At 40.1% G+C, this 15971-nt stretch overlaps 1 protein-coding gene across 1 annotated transcript in view; it reads right to left on the bottom strand.

Annotated features, from left to right (window-relative positions):
* Window positions 1–15533, bottom strand: part of STAM (signal transducing adaptor molecule) — a 40384-nt gene extending 24851 nt beyond the window's left edge. The window contains exons 1-2 of the mRNA XM_054059094.1: window positions 15380–15533; window positions 2969–3053 (exon numbers count right to left, since the gene is read on the bottom strand). Coding sequence (XP_053915069.1) covers window positions 2969–3053; window positions 15380–15419 — 125 coding nt within the window. The 5' untranslated portion in view covers window positions 15420–15533. The remainder of the gene's footprint in view (window positions 1–2968; window positions 3054–15379) is intronic.
* Between the last annotated feature and the right edge of the window lie 438 nt (window positions 15534–15971).

Genomic DNA, 15971 nt, shown 5'->3' with positions numbered 1-15971 from the left:
GGTTTCCAACAATTATTCTGGATGCAAACAGGTTGTTGGCAAACCTATGTAAGACAAATGTGCCATGTAACACTCTGGGACAAAAAGTGTCACTTAATGAAGAAAAGATCTTCTAGTCTACTGTGGCTTCACATGTAAGAAGATCTACATCTAAAATACTGCAGGCACGCAATGGAGCTTAGTACAAAATGGAACTGGTACAAAGAAAGTGATCAAACAGAGATATTATCATCTAAACTTCTGCCAAGAAGAGCTACAGACAGCTTGTATCAGCCCAGAATTGGTTAGAAGACTAAAATATGTACCAGTTAAGAAGACTGGCATCCTTGCCACAGGATCTTAAACTGCAGGATAATTTCAAACTGCACAGCATATCTGATTTAAGCTTCTTAATGGGGAACGTTTTCTTGTTTTACCTTCCAATAACACGGCATAATCCATCAAAATAAATAAAACCCACTGTCAGCAAGTTTTAACAGAAACTGAATGTAAGCAATGAGTCGGCTGACAGCCTATTACAAGCAGGGTAAATATTACAAAGGTTAAAGTCAGCTAGGATAAAACCACTGTTTTATTTAAAATGGGGGAGGGTGGGGAATCACAAAAAAAAACCACAAGCAAAAATGAACAACTACAACCCACAAATCATAACAAATTCCAGCTGTCCTGGAGAAATTCAGTTGCACCTTACCAGATGATCTCTAGTTTTGTCTGTACTCCCAGGCAGCTGTTTCTTGCAGCTGCATACATTTGAGCACTTTTCAGGCTAAGCTGCTGTGAGACTAAATCTTGTCTGTGGAAATGCTTTCAGTGATTAAACAGAATACTGAAGCCTTCATTAATATATTGTTACAGGCTCACACAATAAGCAGAAATGCACTTTTACATACACAGACTAATATGAAACGTTACCAACAACTTGCCAGCTATTATCTTAACTGCAGTTATAGACAACAGCACGAAGTCTCAATATGCCATGCTATTTATAAGTACTGCTCTAAAGACTATCTCTAATCCCATGGAATAAGCTTATTTGCAAGCCTGTCCTTTGAAACAGAAGTCACAGGTGGGAATTTGCTGTGTAACATCTCATACTGTTTCCCACAGCTTTACAAGACAAACCAAGTCATTCTTTGTGAAGACCTGCACTAGACAGCAGCAACGGCAAAACTCTTTTGGAGGCTATTCCTTACCTGAACTGTTACAAGAAATGCTCAGAGAAGATGTATTTAAACATGTCCAAAGCATGATAATGCCCTGAATAAAAACACTATAGATACACTGAAATAAAGTCTTTAAGCTGTACTTTTTACTTGACATCTCAAATCATACCTTAACTTTTCATGTCCATTAAACAAGTGTATGCATAAATTCTATGAGACAGCTCAGTAAAGAATCAGTAATGGAAGCATCAGCAGTCCACATCAAAATATGTTTAATTTACTATCACATTTGCAAAATGTACATTTATCAAAGCTCTGATGTCAGGGAACACCTTCTCAAAACAAAGGGAAGAAATACAGAACCTCCTTGCTTTCTGGTGGCAAGGACAAGGTAAAGGCAGCAGATGCTTTAGACCTTGGTTTTAGCAAAGCTTTGACACAGAGATGAAGCTCATATAGTTTCCTCATCACACAACTAGTGAAATATGGGCTGGATAAAAAGATGATAAGGTGGGTAAAAACTGATTGGCCTCCTAAGCGCAGAGTTATCACCAGTGGTGCAATTCCAGCTAGTGAGATCCCTCACAGATCTCTGCTGTGACCAGCACTGACAAATGGCTTCATCAATAACCGGAACAATGGCAGCAACTTTACTGACAACAAAAAAACATGTGGAGGAGCAATCAACAAACATACTGGAGGGCAGGGCTACTATTCAGAGGGACTTGGACAGGTGGGAGAAATGGACAAACTTCAACTTCAAGTTCAAGCCTTGCAAGGGCAAGGTGTTGCATTTTGGATGGTCTGCACCAGATAAGGCCACAAGCTGACTACCTAAAAATCAGCTCCATAGGAAAGAATCTGCATGTCCTATTGGGTAACAGGCGTCAGCATTGCAGCCTCGCAGCAAAGACAATCAACAAGCACCCTGGGTCAAACAAGTGATCAGTACAGCCAGGAAGGCCAGAGAAGTGATCCTTCCCCTCCATTCTGCACCTGAGAGATTGCATCTAGAGTACTTTGTCCAGCTTGGGGTTCCCCAAAGCAAGAAGGATATTGATGCACTGCAGTAACTCCAATGAAGGGCTGCCAGGATGGTCGGGAGACTGACGTACAAGGAGATAATGGTGAGCTCCTTTCAGCCTGGAAAAGAGGCAACTAAAAGGGGATCTTACTGCTTTCTACAACTAATTAATCTAATTTCTACAACTAGAACACATAGAAGACACAGCCAGACTTGCTCAGAGCTGCACAGTCACAAGACAAGATGCAACAGGCAGGTTAGAACAGCAGAAATCATCATCAGAATGCAGGATTATTTATTTGTTTACTTATTTACTGCAAGGGTAGTTAAATACTGAAACACGTTGCTCATAGAGGTCGTGGAAACTCTGACCTCAGAGGCATTCAAGACTCAACACAGTCCTGAGCAACCTGATCCAATTAGACCTGCTTCGAGCGGGGTGGTTGGACTAGATGACCTCTGGAGATCACTTCCAACCTAGCTTAAGATTCTGCAAGAAAAATCCCTAATGAAGTCTCCTGGGTTTACGGTGACACTGCTAAAACATAACAGTTTAATATTTCTGTTACACGGGTGAAAAGCTGTTGTACATACTTCCCAATTTTAACAGATAGCTCCAAAGGAAGAATTGCAAAATATTTAAGCAGAAAATAGAAAAAATATTCCTTTTCCTTGTAATAAATTTAAACTCAGCTGTTGCAAAAGTCTGTACAAAATAACACATTCCTCTCTAAAGTAACAGAATTTAAGAAGCTTGGGGAGGAAATTTAAAATCACTTACCCTGTGCGTGACTGTCCAACTTTATCACAGATGTCCAAGATGAGTCCCCAGTCCTCTGCAGTGTTCATTTCACTCGTTGCTTTCTCTGATGAATAAAGCATAAGTAAAATACAAATTTTTAAAAAAAAAAGAAACCACCTTGATATCAGAATTTAACAAACCTGTCAACAAAGATGTTACAATACTACCTCTTTGTATATCGCTAAATATATGACAAATCCCTATATTTAACCAATTCATATATTAAAACTGTTATAATTATTTTAATTTTTGAATATTCACTTATGGCCATGAACTTAAACTCATGAGCAAATATATAGGGCCGGGTTGAAAGAATATGACAGAAGTAGTATAGCCACCAACATGTTTGTTTGGGGTTTTTTTGTTATGGTTTTTTTTTTTGCCATTTGGAACCACAGAGTTTAATAGGATATGGATACCCAAAGCATTAGTTCACTCTTCGTAGAGACAGACACAACCACATATACCACTTCCTCTGACACTAAACTGCTACGTCTTGCATTTTCTTTCGTGTATTATAGCTCAAAAAGAAGGATTCAACAATTAATTAATAATCACTCAACTTTTATCCCTCCATTCTCATCTCGGCTTTGGATGAAATATTTCAGTATTTGAATACGATATATTTCAGTTATAAAGACCGCTAAACCAAAGCTAATTTGATAAAGGCTACTGAGATCCCTTCTCTCCCTTTTCAAATGTTTTGAAAAGAATAGGAGTCCCTGTTGGCTCTGTTGCCCACAGACAGGTAGGCAGAGAAGAAATAGACTCCATTCGTGAAAAAAAAAACCAAACAAAACCAAATCACTTCCTTCTTATTTCTCCACCAGAAAATCTTAGGTATACAGAGGATAATAATAAAAAAAAATTAAAAAAAGGAAAATGAGCTTTACAGTGCAGATGGAAGATTATCTAAACACTGATAGATCAGATCAGGACTGGAGAGTCTAAGGCAATGTACAAGCACTTTTCATTATCCACTAAACAGAAGAATAGGCACAGAACAGCACACAAACTTTGTTTCCTATTCGTGCTTCATCTAACATTCACCTCAATCTACAAAACGCAAAATATGCCTCAGCAATGAGTACCATCCCTCGGGGAATCTCCCCTTAGTTTTATGAAAGGAAGCAAAGATTTCCTATAAAACTTATCTACCAGGAAAGATTCATTATCCATATTAGCACTTGAAAAACTGCAGAGAAGAGAAAGACAAAGCAAAACCCTAATCTCCAAACCTTACAAGGAATCATCCCAAAATCGATGGCTTGTCTTTATGCATGAGCTTCTCTGTCCTACAAACTGAAGTCAGTTTACAGTTAATTAGTTTCTTGATTCAGAACAAAAATGCAGAAAAGCAAAGCCCTATGGTTCTGTGCTTTCAAAGTATTTCTGAGGAAAAATTAAACATTGCCATATAGAATTACAATGATAACACATCAGTTGTGCTGCCTGAGGCAAGGAAAATAGTAAAGCAGTGTAGGGAAATCCTATTACAATTCTGTATGTTCTCTCAGATTAAGTAAAAAGCACCACCTCCTCTCTAAGCTGAATCAGAAAACTTTTTTATTAGAACAATTGTCTTAATTAAAAAATATGAAAAATTCTCGGCAGACACCATGCCAGTATCAAGCACTAAGATGTACTTGTATACAAGGGGCCTACAGGAAAGGTGGGGAGGGGCTATTTCTCAGGGAGTGCAGTGATAGCATGAGAGGTAATGATAAGCTGAAAGATGGTTGATTTAGATTAAATATTAGTAAGACATTTTTTACTGTGAGGGTGGTGAGGTACTGGAACAGGTTGCCCAGATAAGTCACGAATGCCTCATCCCTGGAGGTGTTCAAGGCCAGGTTGGACAAGGCTTTGAGCAACCTGATCCAGTGGAAGGTGTTCCTGCCCACGGCAGAGGGGTTGGAAGTGGATGATCTTTAAGGCCTGTTCCAACCCAAACCGTTCTATGATTCTATACCAGCTGATCAATCAATCACTATTTTTCTATCTCCCATTATTCCAATTCATGCTTAGGACTAGTATAGCTAACAGAGTAATTCATGATTTTTGTTCATAAAGGAAACACATTGGCTGTGAAGCAAATATTGAGAAGAATACCACAATGGCAGAATACACTCAGCACGCCAACTAAAAGCACCAAAATATGAGAACAGAGCAATGTGTTTCATTGCTCCAGAATTTCAGTTCTTTAGTTGGGGATACCTTTTAAATACAAACAAATGAGACAGGAGGAAGGAAAAAAAGGAAAAAAAAAAAAGGCGAGAAAAATACTATAGCAAAACCACGCACTATACTTTTCCTGCTTGTTAGGTATTGTTTTAATATAGCCAGCTCTTAGTCACCTGTAGGCAGAATACGTGCACACACATGGTAAAGTCACCTAAACCAATCCCCTTGCATAGACCCATCACAGGCCAAGACAGCCTTCTGTAATCACAGTCCACAAGCACAGCAGCTGCACTGCTACCACAGCCAGGCTCAACTGTGAAGCACCATAACTGCCTTGTTGAAACACAGACCTTAATTAAGCAGGACTGTACCTCAGTTGAACGTGTGCCTACTGGGCATTCCCAAAACTGAAAACATCAGAAAAGCACAGACCAGAGGCACGCAAGCTAGACCGCATGGAGGCAGTTCAGTTCCAGGATTCCAGTGTTTCAGTTCACTGCCAGTTCTGCTGGAGCTGGATGAGCTCCAGCCAAAGTTTGTCTGCGCTGTGCTCTCCAGAGCCTTAAGTTCCCGTCAGGCCCAGAGCTCACACGCAGCCTTGTAAACCCACACCAGTCACTCATTCCTAATGCTGTATTTCAGTTAGCACATCCCTCAGCAGTCAGAGCTGAGATACCCCATGGAACTGAAACTTTGACCTTTCCCATTACGCTGCATAACAAATAGTTGTCTGTACTTTTGGCAACAACTGATCCTTCTTTTCTCACGTCATCAGAGAGAAGTGGCAGGGCAATCAGTTATGTATTTTACAAACCCAAAAGTAAAATAATGCATGCTTAAGGTTTGAAAATAAACTGTCTTTTGTGCTAATTTAAATAGTTATTGGCTAAAACTAAATATATGATGACAATTGATGAAATCCCGGATCCATATCAACTACACCAATCACAACCTTCATTTTAATTCTCAGTAAGATGGTTTTCCAAGTCTATCCAGAAGTACAATTACAAATTTTCTATCATGGCTAGATGCCTTCTTGGAAGTGAAACTCTGATGCCATTTGCTTGTAACACCTTCTGCCTTGTTACTTGGGACATTTCCTTCACCAACAAAACGCTATGTAGTATTTACTAAACCAAGGTTTAGCACTTGCAAGACTGTAGAGAAGTGAAACCCAGGTTCATAATGTACTTTGTCTTCCGTAATAACAAGCATCCATTAATTCCCTTGTATGATAAAACAAATTGTAAGACAAAAAAAAAAAATTGCTCCTATAATTTCAGTTAAATGCTGTCTCAAACAAGTGCAGTTAAAAGTTCATGGCATACTGTGAACGTAAGCAGTACTATCCAACATTGACTGTCCAGAAAAAAGGCCACTACATCTGTCAGAGCATTAGCAAGTGACTATCACCTTTCACCACTCTGGTAACAGGAGTAACAAAAACACTTCGACAAAATTCCTAAGTTGCATCAGTGTTTTGTAGACAAATTTATGACTTAAAGCTACTTAAGGTAAATAACTTACAACATTATCGCTTAAAATCCATGAATGCACTCTCTTCTAACATGAGGCACACATTCACAGCCAAAAAAACCTTTATGTACCTTCAGTCTTTGCTTACCCTGACTAACACGTGGCACCCTACCAGCCTTCAGGTACAGCTGATTGTCAGCCTCTATCTTAGTACCAAAATGGACTCTAACAGAGAGGGAAAAACAGACATTTGTATTTAAAGCATTAGGGTAGGTTAGTACAGATGATAGTAACTGAAACTAGAAATGTTCTTCATCTTCCATCTCTTACCAAAAATTATTCTGCCACAGGAATATTAACGTTTACTTCAGACTATCTCTCTACTTCATCATTGCTACAAAATCTTATTCAACTTACTGAATGCCCAGCCAGGACCAATAACATTTCTGAGTTTACTAGAACAACTTTTAAAGACAGCTCTGGCTCCTTCATGAAATCTGTGGGTTTTAAAACTTACTAATGCTATGTCAAACACAAAGGAAAAAAGGACTGCCCAACACAGAGGTGTACATGACTGAAAACAGCGCTCTCCCATAAAGCTGTATCACTCATATTTCAGGTATTGCCGTCCTGGCATAAGCAAGGCCTACAAACTAATATATGAACTATAACCACTGCAAGACTATAACATCTTATGTCACCCTAGATTGTAATTAGTAATTTTACATTTTATAATTGCTTTTTTCTTTTATTTTTCCCTTGCAGATTTTCAAATCTCACCTGTCTTTTTCTAGAAGTTATTTAAAATTATTTTCTTACAATTCATCCCACAGTCAGACACACAAAGTGGCAAGCATCACCATTTTAGATGAAAAGATTACTTCGAGCTACGGTTTCTTTGGACAACAATAACAACGATTCTGCACAATATCAGGATACCTTTCTAATTAACCTCAACAACTTATTTAATTCCTAAAACAAAAGCAAGACACACAAAACCAATATATCACATTTTTCAGCCACTTGGCAAGGCACAGAGCAGGGGATCACTCAGCTTCTCCCTTTACACTTCTTCTGTACTCCTAACACTAATCATACTGAGCCAGGTCAATTTCATCTTGCCCAACATTCAGTTTCTAATAAATATCATACCTAGGCAGAGGCCTAGGAAAATATTAAAAAAGGATAAGGTAAGCATTAGCTGTACTTTCCTACAACGTACTTTTCAGCAACCAACAATTTACAGCTTCATAACTCCTGAGTCAGAAATGATGCTTCAACAATACAATCATAAATCATAGAGAAAAGAAATTAAGTGTTCTGAAGCAAAATGCATCTCCTCTGATAGGTTTCAGCTGTGTCTGTATCTTCAAAATTTCTCCGTAAGTCCTAGAACACAACCTCCTTCAAATAGAATATCTAGATGCTGAAATCATATTTTCAAACATATCTTCCATCATTTTTTTTTTTTCACCTGAACCTCTGAACAAACCTGAACATCGTCTGCCTTCTAAAGCAAACACCACTCCTTATATAAAGGCTGGCTAGTCTCACCAAAATATTGCACCAAAAAAAGACAGGAGACAGTGTTACACCTACTGATCAGAAGCCAGAGCCAAAAGATCTAACCATGAGTTACCCTATTTATACTTTGGTTGTAGTGAAAGTACATGGGCTCTTTGAGGATACCCAAATAAAGTAGCCACTCGTGTTTTTCATTATTTCAGTTGAGGGCTCATTTCTCTCCAACTTACACAACGCTGAACAGGCTTGGAGCATTGATAAAATTGTCTTCTCGTCTGGTTTTGTGCGTTATTTAAAAAATATACCCAAAGCAAAAATATTTGCACTGTGATTCCATTTGAAATTCTCTATTACCTACAAATCACAACTGCAGTTGATCATTTTAGGACAGAAGAGGCAGATTTTTCTCAGAAGAAATAAATAATGATTTTTATTTAATTCATAATTGTCTTAAAAGAAATTTATAACCAGATTTATAAAGTACTATTAGACAGCAGAAATTTAGTACATAGTGAAAAAATCCACTGCCAAAGTTAATGGTTGACTATTTCAGTGTTGTTAAGAGAAATATGAATATTGCTGCAGATTTTCCATGCAAAAGTGTGGTAGTTACTTGATTTCTCTGCCCAAGTTCTCCATTTTAACAACAGTCTTTTATTGCCTTGGTAGAATTTTGCAAGAGTAAATAAGCACATCAATATTCAGATACTACAGTGAATAGTAGTGATGCACATGATGCATTTCTTAAGGCCACAAACTTAAAGACTACCCATTGCTAACAATATTCTTAGAGGGAAGTTTTGAGCTTCTTAAACTTTAGATTTTACTAGTGTTTTTTTTTAAAAAATTCCAATCTGAGGACTGAGCCATTTTTCTGCTACAATGTCTCAAAGATGCTAAAACTACCTAGAAGTTCAAAAAATAAGAGATCAGAATACCCTCAAACCCAACACTTTAAATGTATATAATTTGAAGGGGTTAAATCAGATATGAGTAAAAATTATCCAAATATTCTACTAAACTAAGGTTCTAACTATTCTGCTTAGGATTTGTTCTTACTCTATTCATGGACATAATTCCATTTCCCCAGTTAACATGGCTCTAAAAAGAAATACCGAAGTTCTCAGCAACTGAAGTTACAAAGAAAAGAATGGCTACAGCAAATCTTCAAAAGAATGGTAAAGAAACTCTTCACTCACAAGCTAAAATTAACACCCATCTCTACCATGATAAAAAAATCCATCAAAAATCCAATATATCAATGTAAAGAGGCAGAATTAACAAAAAATTCAACAACTCCCCTCCACCTTCTCTCCCCTCATCCTCATAGGGTTTTTTCCCAAGGCTAAATAACTTTCTCACTCTCTATATAAATGCAAATACTAAAATTCCAAAGCATTGTAGAAACATAAATGTAACTACCTCATCTATTCAACAGAGTTCAAATAGCCCTAAAATACTAAAACTGATTGCAAATTTTTCTTTCTTTTAGCAGCCACTCACCAAGTAATTCTGATTACATACCATTTCACACCACTGAAGTTAAAAGGAATTAATTATCTTCTTTTTGTCTGTCAAATAAAATGAACAAATGCATTTGCTGGCCCATTCTACAATAAAACACTGCATTCCTATTAACCATTCTGTACTTCACTAGCATGGCCACACAGAATACGTCCAACCAGATACCATTTACGTAAGTCAGAAAATCACCTCTAACAGGCAATACCACCATGAAAAGAAACTATAACTCCCTCTTGAACCATTAACTTCAGTAAAATCATTAACTAACTTCTTCAGTTTAACTGCACCCCCCTTTACAGTATTCCTAAAAAGTCCCTGTGGGAGCCCTTGTAGAAGTTGTACTATGACAGCCCTGCAAGTTGACCCAAGGCAAAGCAAGCATCGAGGACTGAGCTGCCATGAGGCCACCTGAACTCATTCCTTCAGAAGACCATTTTAGGATCTCACTGTGCACAAGGCAGCCTAGCTGAGATAGACATTGGTCAACTCAGTAAGCTGAGCAGAATCAAGACAAAAGCATTCAAAATCTGGTAAAACAATGCTGAAAACAGTAAGACAAGCTGGAAAAAAATGATTTAGACATCTTACAGCAAATTCTAAAAAATCCATGGAACTCAAACTACCTTTCACCCAGAAATATTACAACAGAGCAGGAAGGTGAGGAAATTATAGATATACAAGAACGATGATGATTAGTCTGTAAACAAGGTTTATCACAGGTGTGTTATACTAATAAATGGTGCCGAAATCTAGTTGCAGAGCCTCACACACCAAGCCACGGTAGAAGCAGTATTTCAGAAGGAAGATCAAAAAGAGAGTTAACTTTTCACATCAAACTTGCAGTGTTATTTTTATCAGCTAGAGGAATAGATTTTATATGTTGGAGAACTACTTTGATTCTTCTGAATTTTTATATTATAATGCACACTGCCACAGCTGAAATGAGGGGAAGCACTTAAAATGACAGCTCTTCCCTGAAGAAAGGAAAAAAAAAATAATTATCAGGGAAGTAGGAAAGTACAGTCTACAAAAACTCCTTTGCCTATGGAACAAACTACGTTGGCTTCAAACTACCCAGCTGAATTCAATGTCTGGTGATTCATTTTCAGAAAGAAAGATTTTCTTGTTCACTGTTACACACAAGGGGTACTCCACTCATTTTATCCTAACAGTATTGCCATTTTTCATTGTGAACATACACTGAAGGTATCTTTAGTGAGAAGTTCTTGTTTTTCACACACATTCAGAAATAACTGAAAACGGGGGATGGCTATAGCTTCTTTCCCTACACATTTTCTACTGAGCCTCTCTGTTAGCTCACAGCTAATACACTTCTCCCTAAAACAAAGCTGAGAAGCTGTAGGCCAACTTGGGCAAAAAAAGTGCCAGCCGCATCTTCTATCCTTGCAGCCAGAAGTTAACTCACAGTCTGCAGTCTCCATATTTATATAGAGCCAAGAAACTCCTCAGCAACAATTTTCCTCCCTTTTGGCAAATCTGGCCTATAACAGAGAAAAACACAGTTCAGAGAGACATGTAATTGGACGTTTTTGAAGATGTTTACCAACCAAGGGGATAAATGTAAAGCATAATGAGTATTTTATCACAAGAAATTGTACCATGTGAACTACAAAGCATTTCTCACATTCTAATTCATCAAACTATATGCTGTGGTACCTTGACATCCCTACTTACCTACGCTCATATGTCTCTCATACATATTATGAAATATCTAAAGACTTGTAAGCATAAATTGATCAACACTGCTAAAGTCAACAAAAAGTAGGAAAAATCATTGCAAGTTGCATCAAGCTGATAGCTCTACTACATTACTAAACTACCTGTTTAAATTCCTATTACTGTAAATAGTAAGCCTGAATCTTTCTTTTCCTCCCCCTCCTGTGGGGCCCCAAACCATTACACCAGCTACATTTAGAATTAAATTAACACCAAAAGCAAATCCAAGAAGTGCCTTCATCCCTTACTGTGCATAAGCAAGACAAATCATGTAAAAGCCCGTGTTTTTTAAACGCCTGCTCTTGATATCATGTGTGATTCTATGACCAGTCACACCAGAACTTGTGTTTATTGCAGTTTATAAAACTTCAGAAATAATAAGCTTACAGCAGTGTAAGAAGTTCTTCCAGTTCTCTTCTTACAACATAAATTAAGTTTACAATGCTTGACATCAAGTTAGAATAAAGCACGCACTACACTGAGTCCAGAGTCAGATTTTTTTCTTAAGATAACATCTAAATGACACTTTGGAACTGCCTTAGCAGCAAGTTCTTCATCAAACATAGCCTAACCATCGCTACATTACTAATTAGCTGACATGACATTAGCAGAGAGTCTTTTGGTTCTTAAAGCACATTTCACCATTATTTTGCCTGCATCAAACTTACAGGTAAACCTGCATTGCCCAGGAATAATTTCCTGGGAATACTTATATGATTAAGGTTGTGAAATATGGCAGAAATAGACTTTCTATCAAACTAATAAGAACATCATTAATTCTAACTCCTTAAACGGAGGATTATATTCTCCTAATTATAACTGTGGCAGTTCAACGTCTTGAAGGATTTTTCTTTTGTTAAATTCCAATATTATGTTCGTTACTTGGAGACGTTGTTAAAAGCTCCCAGATTTCACCGTGAAAATCCACACCAACTTGTGTCACCAGTGATTAGTATCCCTTTCTGTTGAAATAGTCCTAAATACGGTAAGAGGAGGGTTCAGGAAACAAGAAGTATTTGAGATTCATCCAGAGGTTTGGACTCTTTGAGGATGACAATGGCTTACCTCCTCAAATCTCTGGGTAGCTTAAAGCATTCTTTAATTTTATTAGTTTGACAGTATTCTTAAACAACATTATTTTGCCAATCAAACCTAAAGAAGATTTGCATCCCCAAAAAAACTCTGCAAAGTTGACACTAAATGGTCAGGTATTACTGATGACCAGGTTCCACAGCAGTAGCACACCAACAGGAATAGTCAAGTGCTGATGAATGGCCAAATTGAGAAATTTCTCTTTCTGCACTTACAGATACTTATGTTCGTCAAAACAATGGAAAAGAATTTAGGTCCAGATGTGTTCTCTGCAATCTATCACCTTAAATTGTTCCAAAATCATTTCCAACTATTACACAGTACTATTTAGCTGTGCAGCAGACAAGAATTCTCAGCAATGCTATCAACTACACCAATGTCCAAATTCATATGAATTAAGACTAGCTTTTGACTGCTTTCTTGCTTCAAGAATCTGACTTTCAAAAGAAAACCTTCTTGCTGGGCAAGAACAACAGCAGAGCGCACTCAACTTTCATTCTGGGAAAAGATCTGAAAAATAACACCACTGCTTGACAACTTTTGGAAGTTTCCCGAGAACATGAGAGCTTACTTTACAGCTGACGTTATCTTATGAAGCCTGCCAAGAAGTTCATCCATATAATAGCACATTCTCAAGAGGCCTTGGGGAAGAAGCACTCGGGGACGCTTTCTGGGAGAATTCATCGTTCCCATCCCACTGGCACAAATCCCATTAACTGATGGATAATGGCATCAGGCTCCTGAAAGTAGGCTGCCACCAACTGAACAGCCTGCTGCTCCTTCAGTCTCCCTTAGGACATGATGACAACAACAGAAAGAGGCTGTGTTTACTAGTAAGGATCAGCCCACTACTCACTTTCATTGTCTGCTTTTCCAAGAACGATTTGGGACTGCGTGGTTATTTCCCTGTACTCACACAGTATGCAGAATCACACTTCTGAAAAAGATCTACTGGTGATTGCACTAAGTAGGCACAGTTGGTAAGGTGCTGGCATCCTCAACACCTAGAAAATATCAAATAACCCCCCAAAGTAACAGCTGGGTGCCACCACACAATGAAACTCACAGTGCTGACAAGCACATCTGTCAGACTCAGCTCTCAAGAGCAGTCACATCTTCACTGCCAGACACTGGCCTTAGGAAGTGAAAATGAACAATTGCCAGAACCTCACCTATCACTTTTTAACCTTATTAGTTCAAGTCATTCTCACAGATATTACCAACATTTCAATCCTCTAATGGTTTACAGAAAATTGGCAAGCAGAGCAGTTTCTCCCTATTTTCAACTGCCAAATTACACTAGAAGACAGTGAAACAAACAGCAAAAATTTACTACCAAGAAAATTATAGATTAAGAGGCAGTCCTCATTCTTAACTCTTCAAAATGGGATTCAAAATAGGATTCTTCACTCTTAACTCTTCCAAAAAAGCAAGTATACTTTCTAAAGATGCAACAGACTGTGAATTCCTAATAACACACATAGAGAATCTGTGTAACAGTCCTTCAATTATGCATTATGCTTCCCTCCAGAAAAGATATGCACTTTCCAAACAGTTTTGAGTTTTTTTCTGAAGAGCTGGAAGAGCTCGCAAAACTGAGTCCATAGGAGGGCTGTGAGGACAATCGGAGGGCTGGAACAACTCCCATATGAGGACAGGCTGAGAGAGTTTGGCTTGTTCAGCCTAGAGAAGGGAAGGCTCTAGGGAGACCTTATAGCATCCTTCCAGTACTTAAAGGGGCCTATGAGAAAGCTGGGGAGGGGTCCTTTATCAGGGTGTGCAGGGATAGGATGAGAGGTAACTGTTTTAAGCTGAAAGACAGTAGATTTAGATTAAATATTGAGAAGAAATTTTTTACTGCGATGGTGGTGAAACACTGGGACAGGTTGCCCAGTGAAATCACGGATGCCCCATCCCTGGAGGCATCCTAGGCCAGGCTGGATGAGGCTTTGAGCAACCTGATCCAGTCGAAAGTGCCCATGGCTATAGCAGGGGGACTGGATCCAGGTGATCTTTAAGGTCCCTTCCAACCCAAACCATTCTATGATTCTATGAATTAAACCAGAGCCCTGACTTTTAACCTAGATAAACATTAAGAAAGAAACAATATATTTGTAGTAGAAAACTACAGCAACTGTAAGGCTACTAAAAAAAACATTTGTTCTAAGAAACATATACAGTGTTATAGTACTGTAAGAAAATAACTCTGTGGTGTGAGGGGTACTTGGGCAAATCTGAGAAGTTCCTTCATATTATGCTGCTCCCCAGACAAAGCTTTTATGACTCAAAGTAAAAAAGGCGTCAGCAGCAGGTAGGAGACAAACCGTATTGCACAATGACAAGTCAGACGTGCAAAACGATTTTTTAACCATCTATGTGCTATTTTACTTTCAGTTTGAACACATCACCCTTAAGCATAATTTTTGTCAAGCAGGACCCAGGCATTTCCTTTCCATCTCATCTGTCCTCGGAATAAGCAAGGTGGGGATGAGAGCTGAACACAGCACGTCAAATTTCACTTGAAAGGGAAAAAGAAAGCTCCCGGAGTCCACTTGAAAGCAGTGAATACAAAGCGCTCTGACAATTCTCTGACTCCTGCCTGCGAAGCGATTCCGGATGCTGCTTTTTACTTTCCACCGTTCCAGCGACGCTCCCGCACAAGCATTCCTCACTACTCGCTTTGCTCAGCCGCAACACCGCCTTCCCCGAGCAGGCGGCCCGCAGGCTCCGCCGCAGCACCGGGCAGGGCCCGGCGCCCCCGAGCAGGCCGCGGCCCGGCGCCCCCAGCCCGCTCGCCACCGAGGCTCCCGGGAAGAGGGACGGGGCGGGAACGGGGCCGTGGCGGCCACTCACCCACATCCTGGTCGAAGGGGTTGGTGGCAAAGAGCGGCATGGCGGGACGCGGGGCGGCGGCGCAGCCCCCGCTCCCCTCCCGGCAGCGGCTCCGGCTCCTCCCGCCCGCGGTGCCCCCGCCACCTCCTCCCAGCGCCGGGCCGCCCGCCCTCCGCGCGCGGCATGCCGGGACCGCCCCAAGCCCCGCCCCTGCCCCGGGCCGCGTCTGCATCGCCAACCCCCGCCCCTACCTCAGCCCCCGCCGCCGGTGTCAGGCCCTGCCCCAAGCCCCGCCCCGCGGCCCGAGCGGTGACCGGTTCACCGCGTTCGGCACGGGCTGGCTCGGCGCGGCCTGGCTCCCGGCTTTACGCTGGCACGGCCGCTGCTGCCCCCACCCCGGGCCGCCCCAGGCCAGACAGCTGGCGGCCGGTGGGGCGGCTCGGCTCAAAGCGGGGCTGTGTTTTCTTTGGTTCGTAGAACCATAGAATGGTGTGGGTTGGAAGGGACCTTAAAGATCGGCCAGTTCCAACTCCATGCCATGGACAGGGACACCTCCCACTGGACCAGGGTGCTCAAAGTCTCATCTAACCTGGCCTTGAACTCCTCCAGGGAT

This window comes from Cuculus canorus, chromosome 2 (assembly GCF_017976375.1).
Source record: "Cuculus canorus isolate bCucCan1 chromosome 2, bCucCan1.pri, whole genome shotgun sequence".
Lineage (NCBI taxonomy): Eukaryota > Metazoa > Chordata > Aves > Cuculiformes > Cuculidae > Cuculus > Cuculus canorus.
The sequence above is the reverse complement of the archived record's forward strand: the minus strand, read 5'-3'. Positions and strand labels throughout refer to the sequence as shown.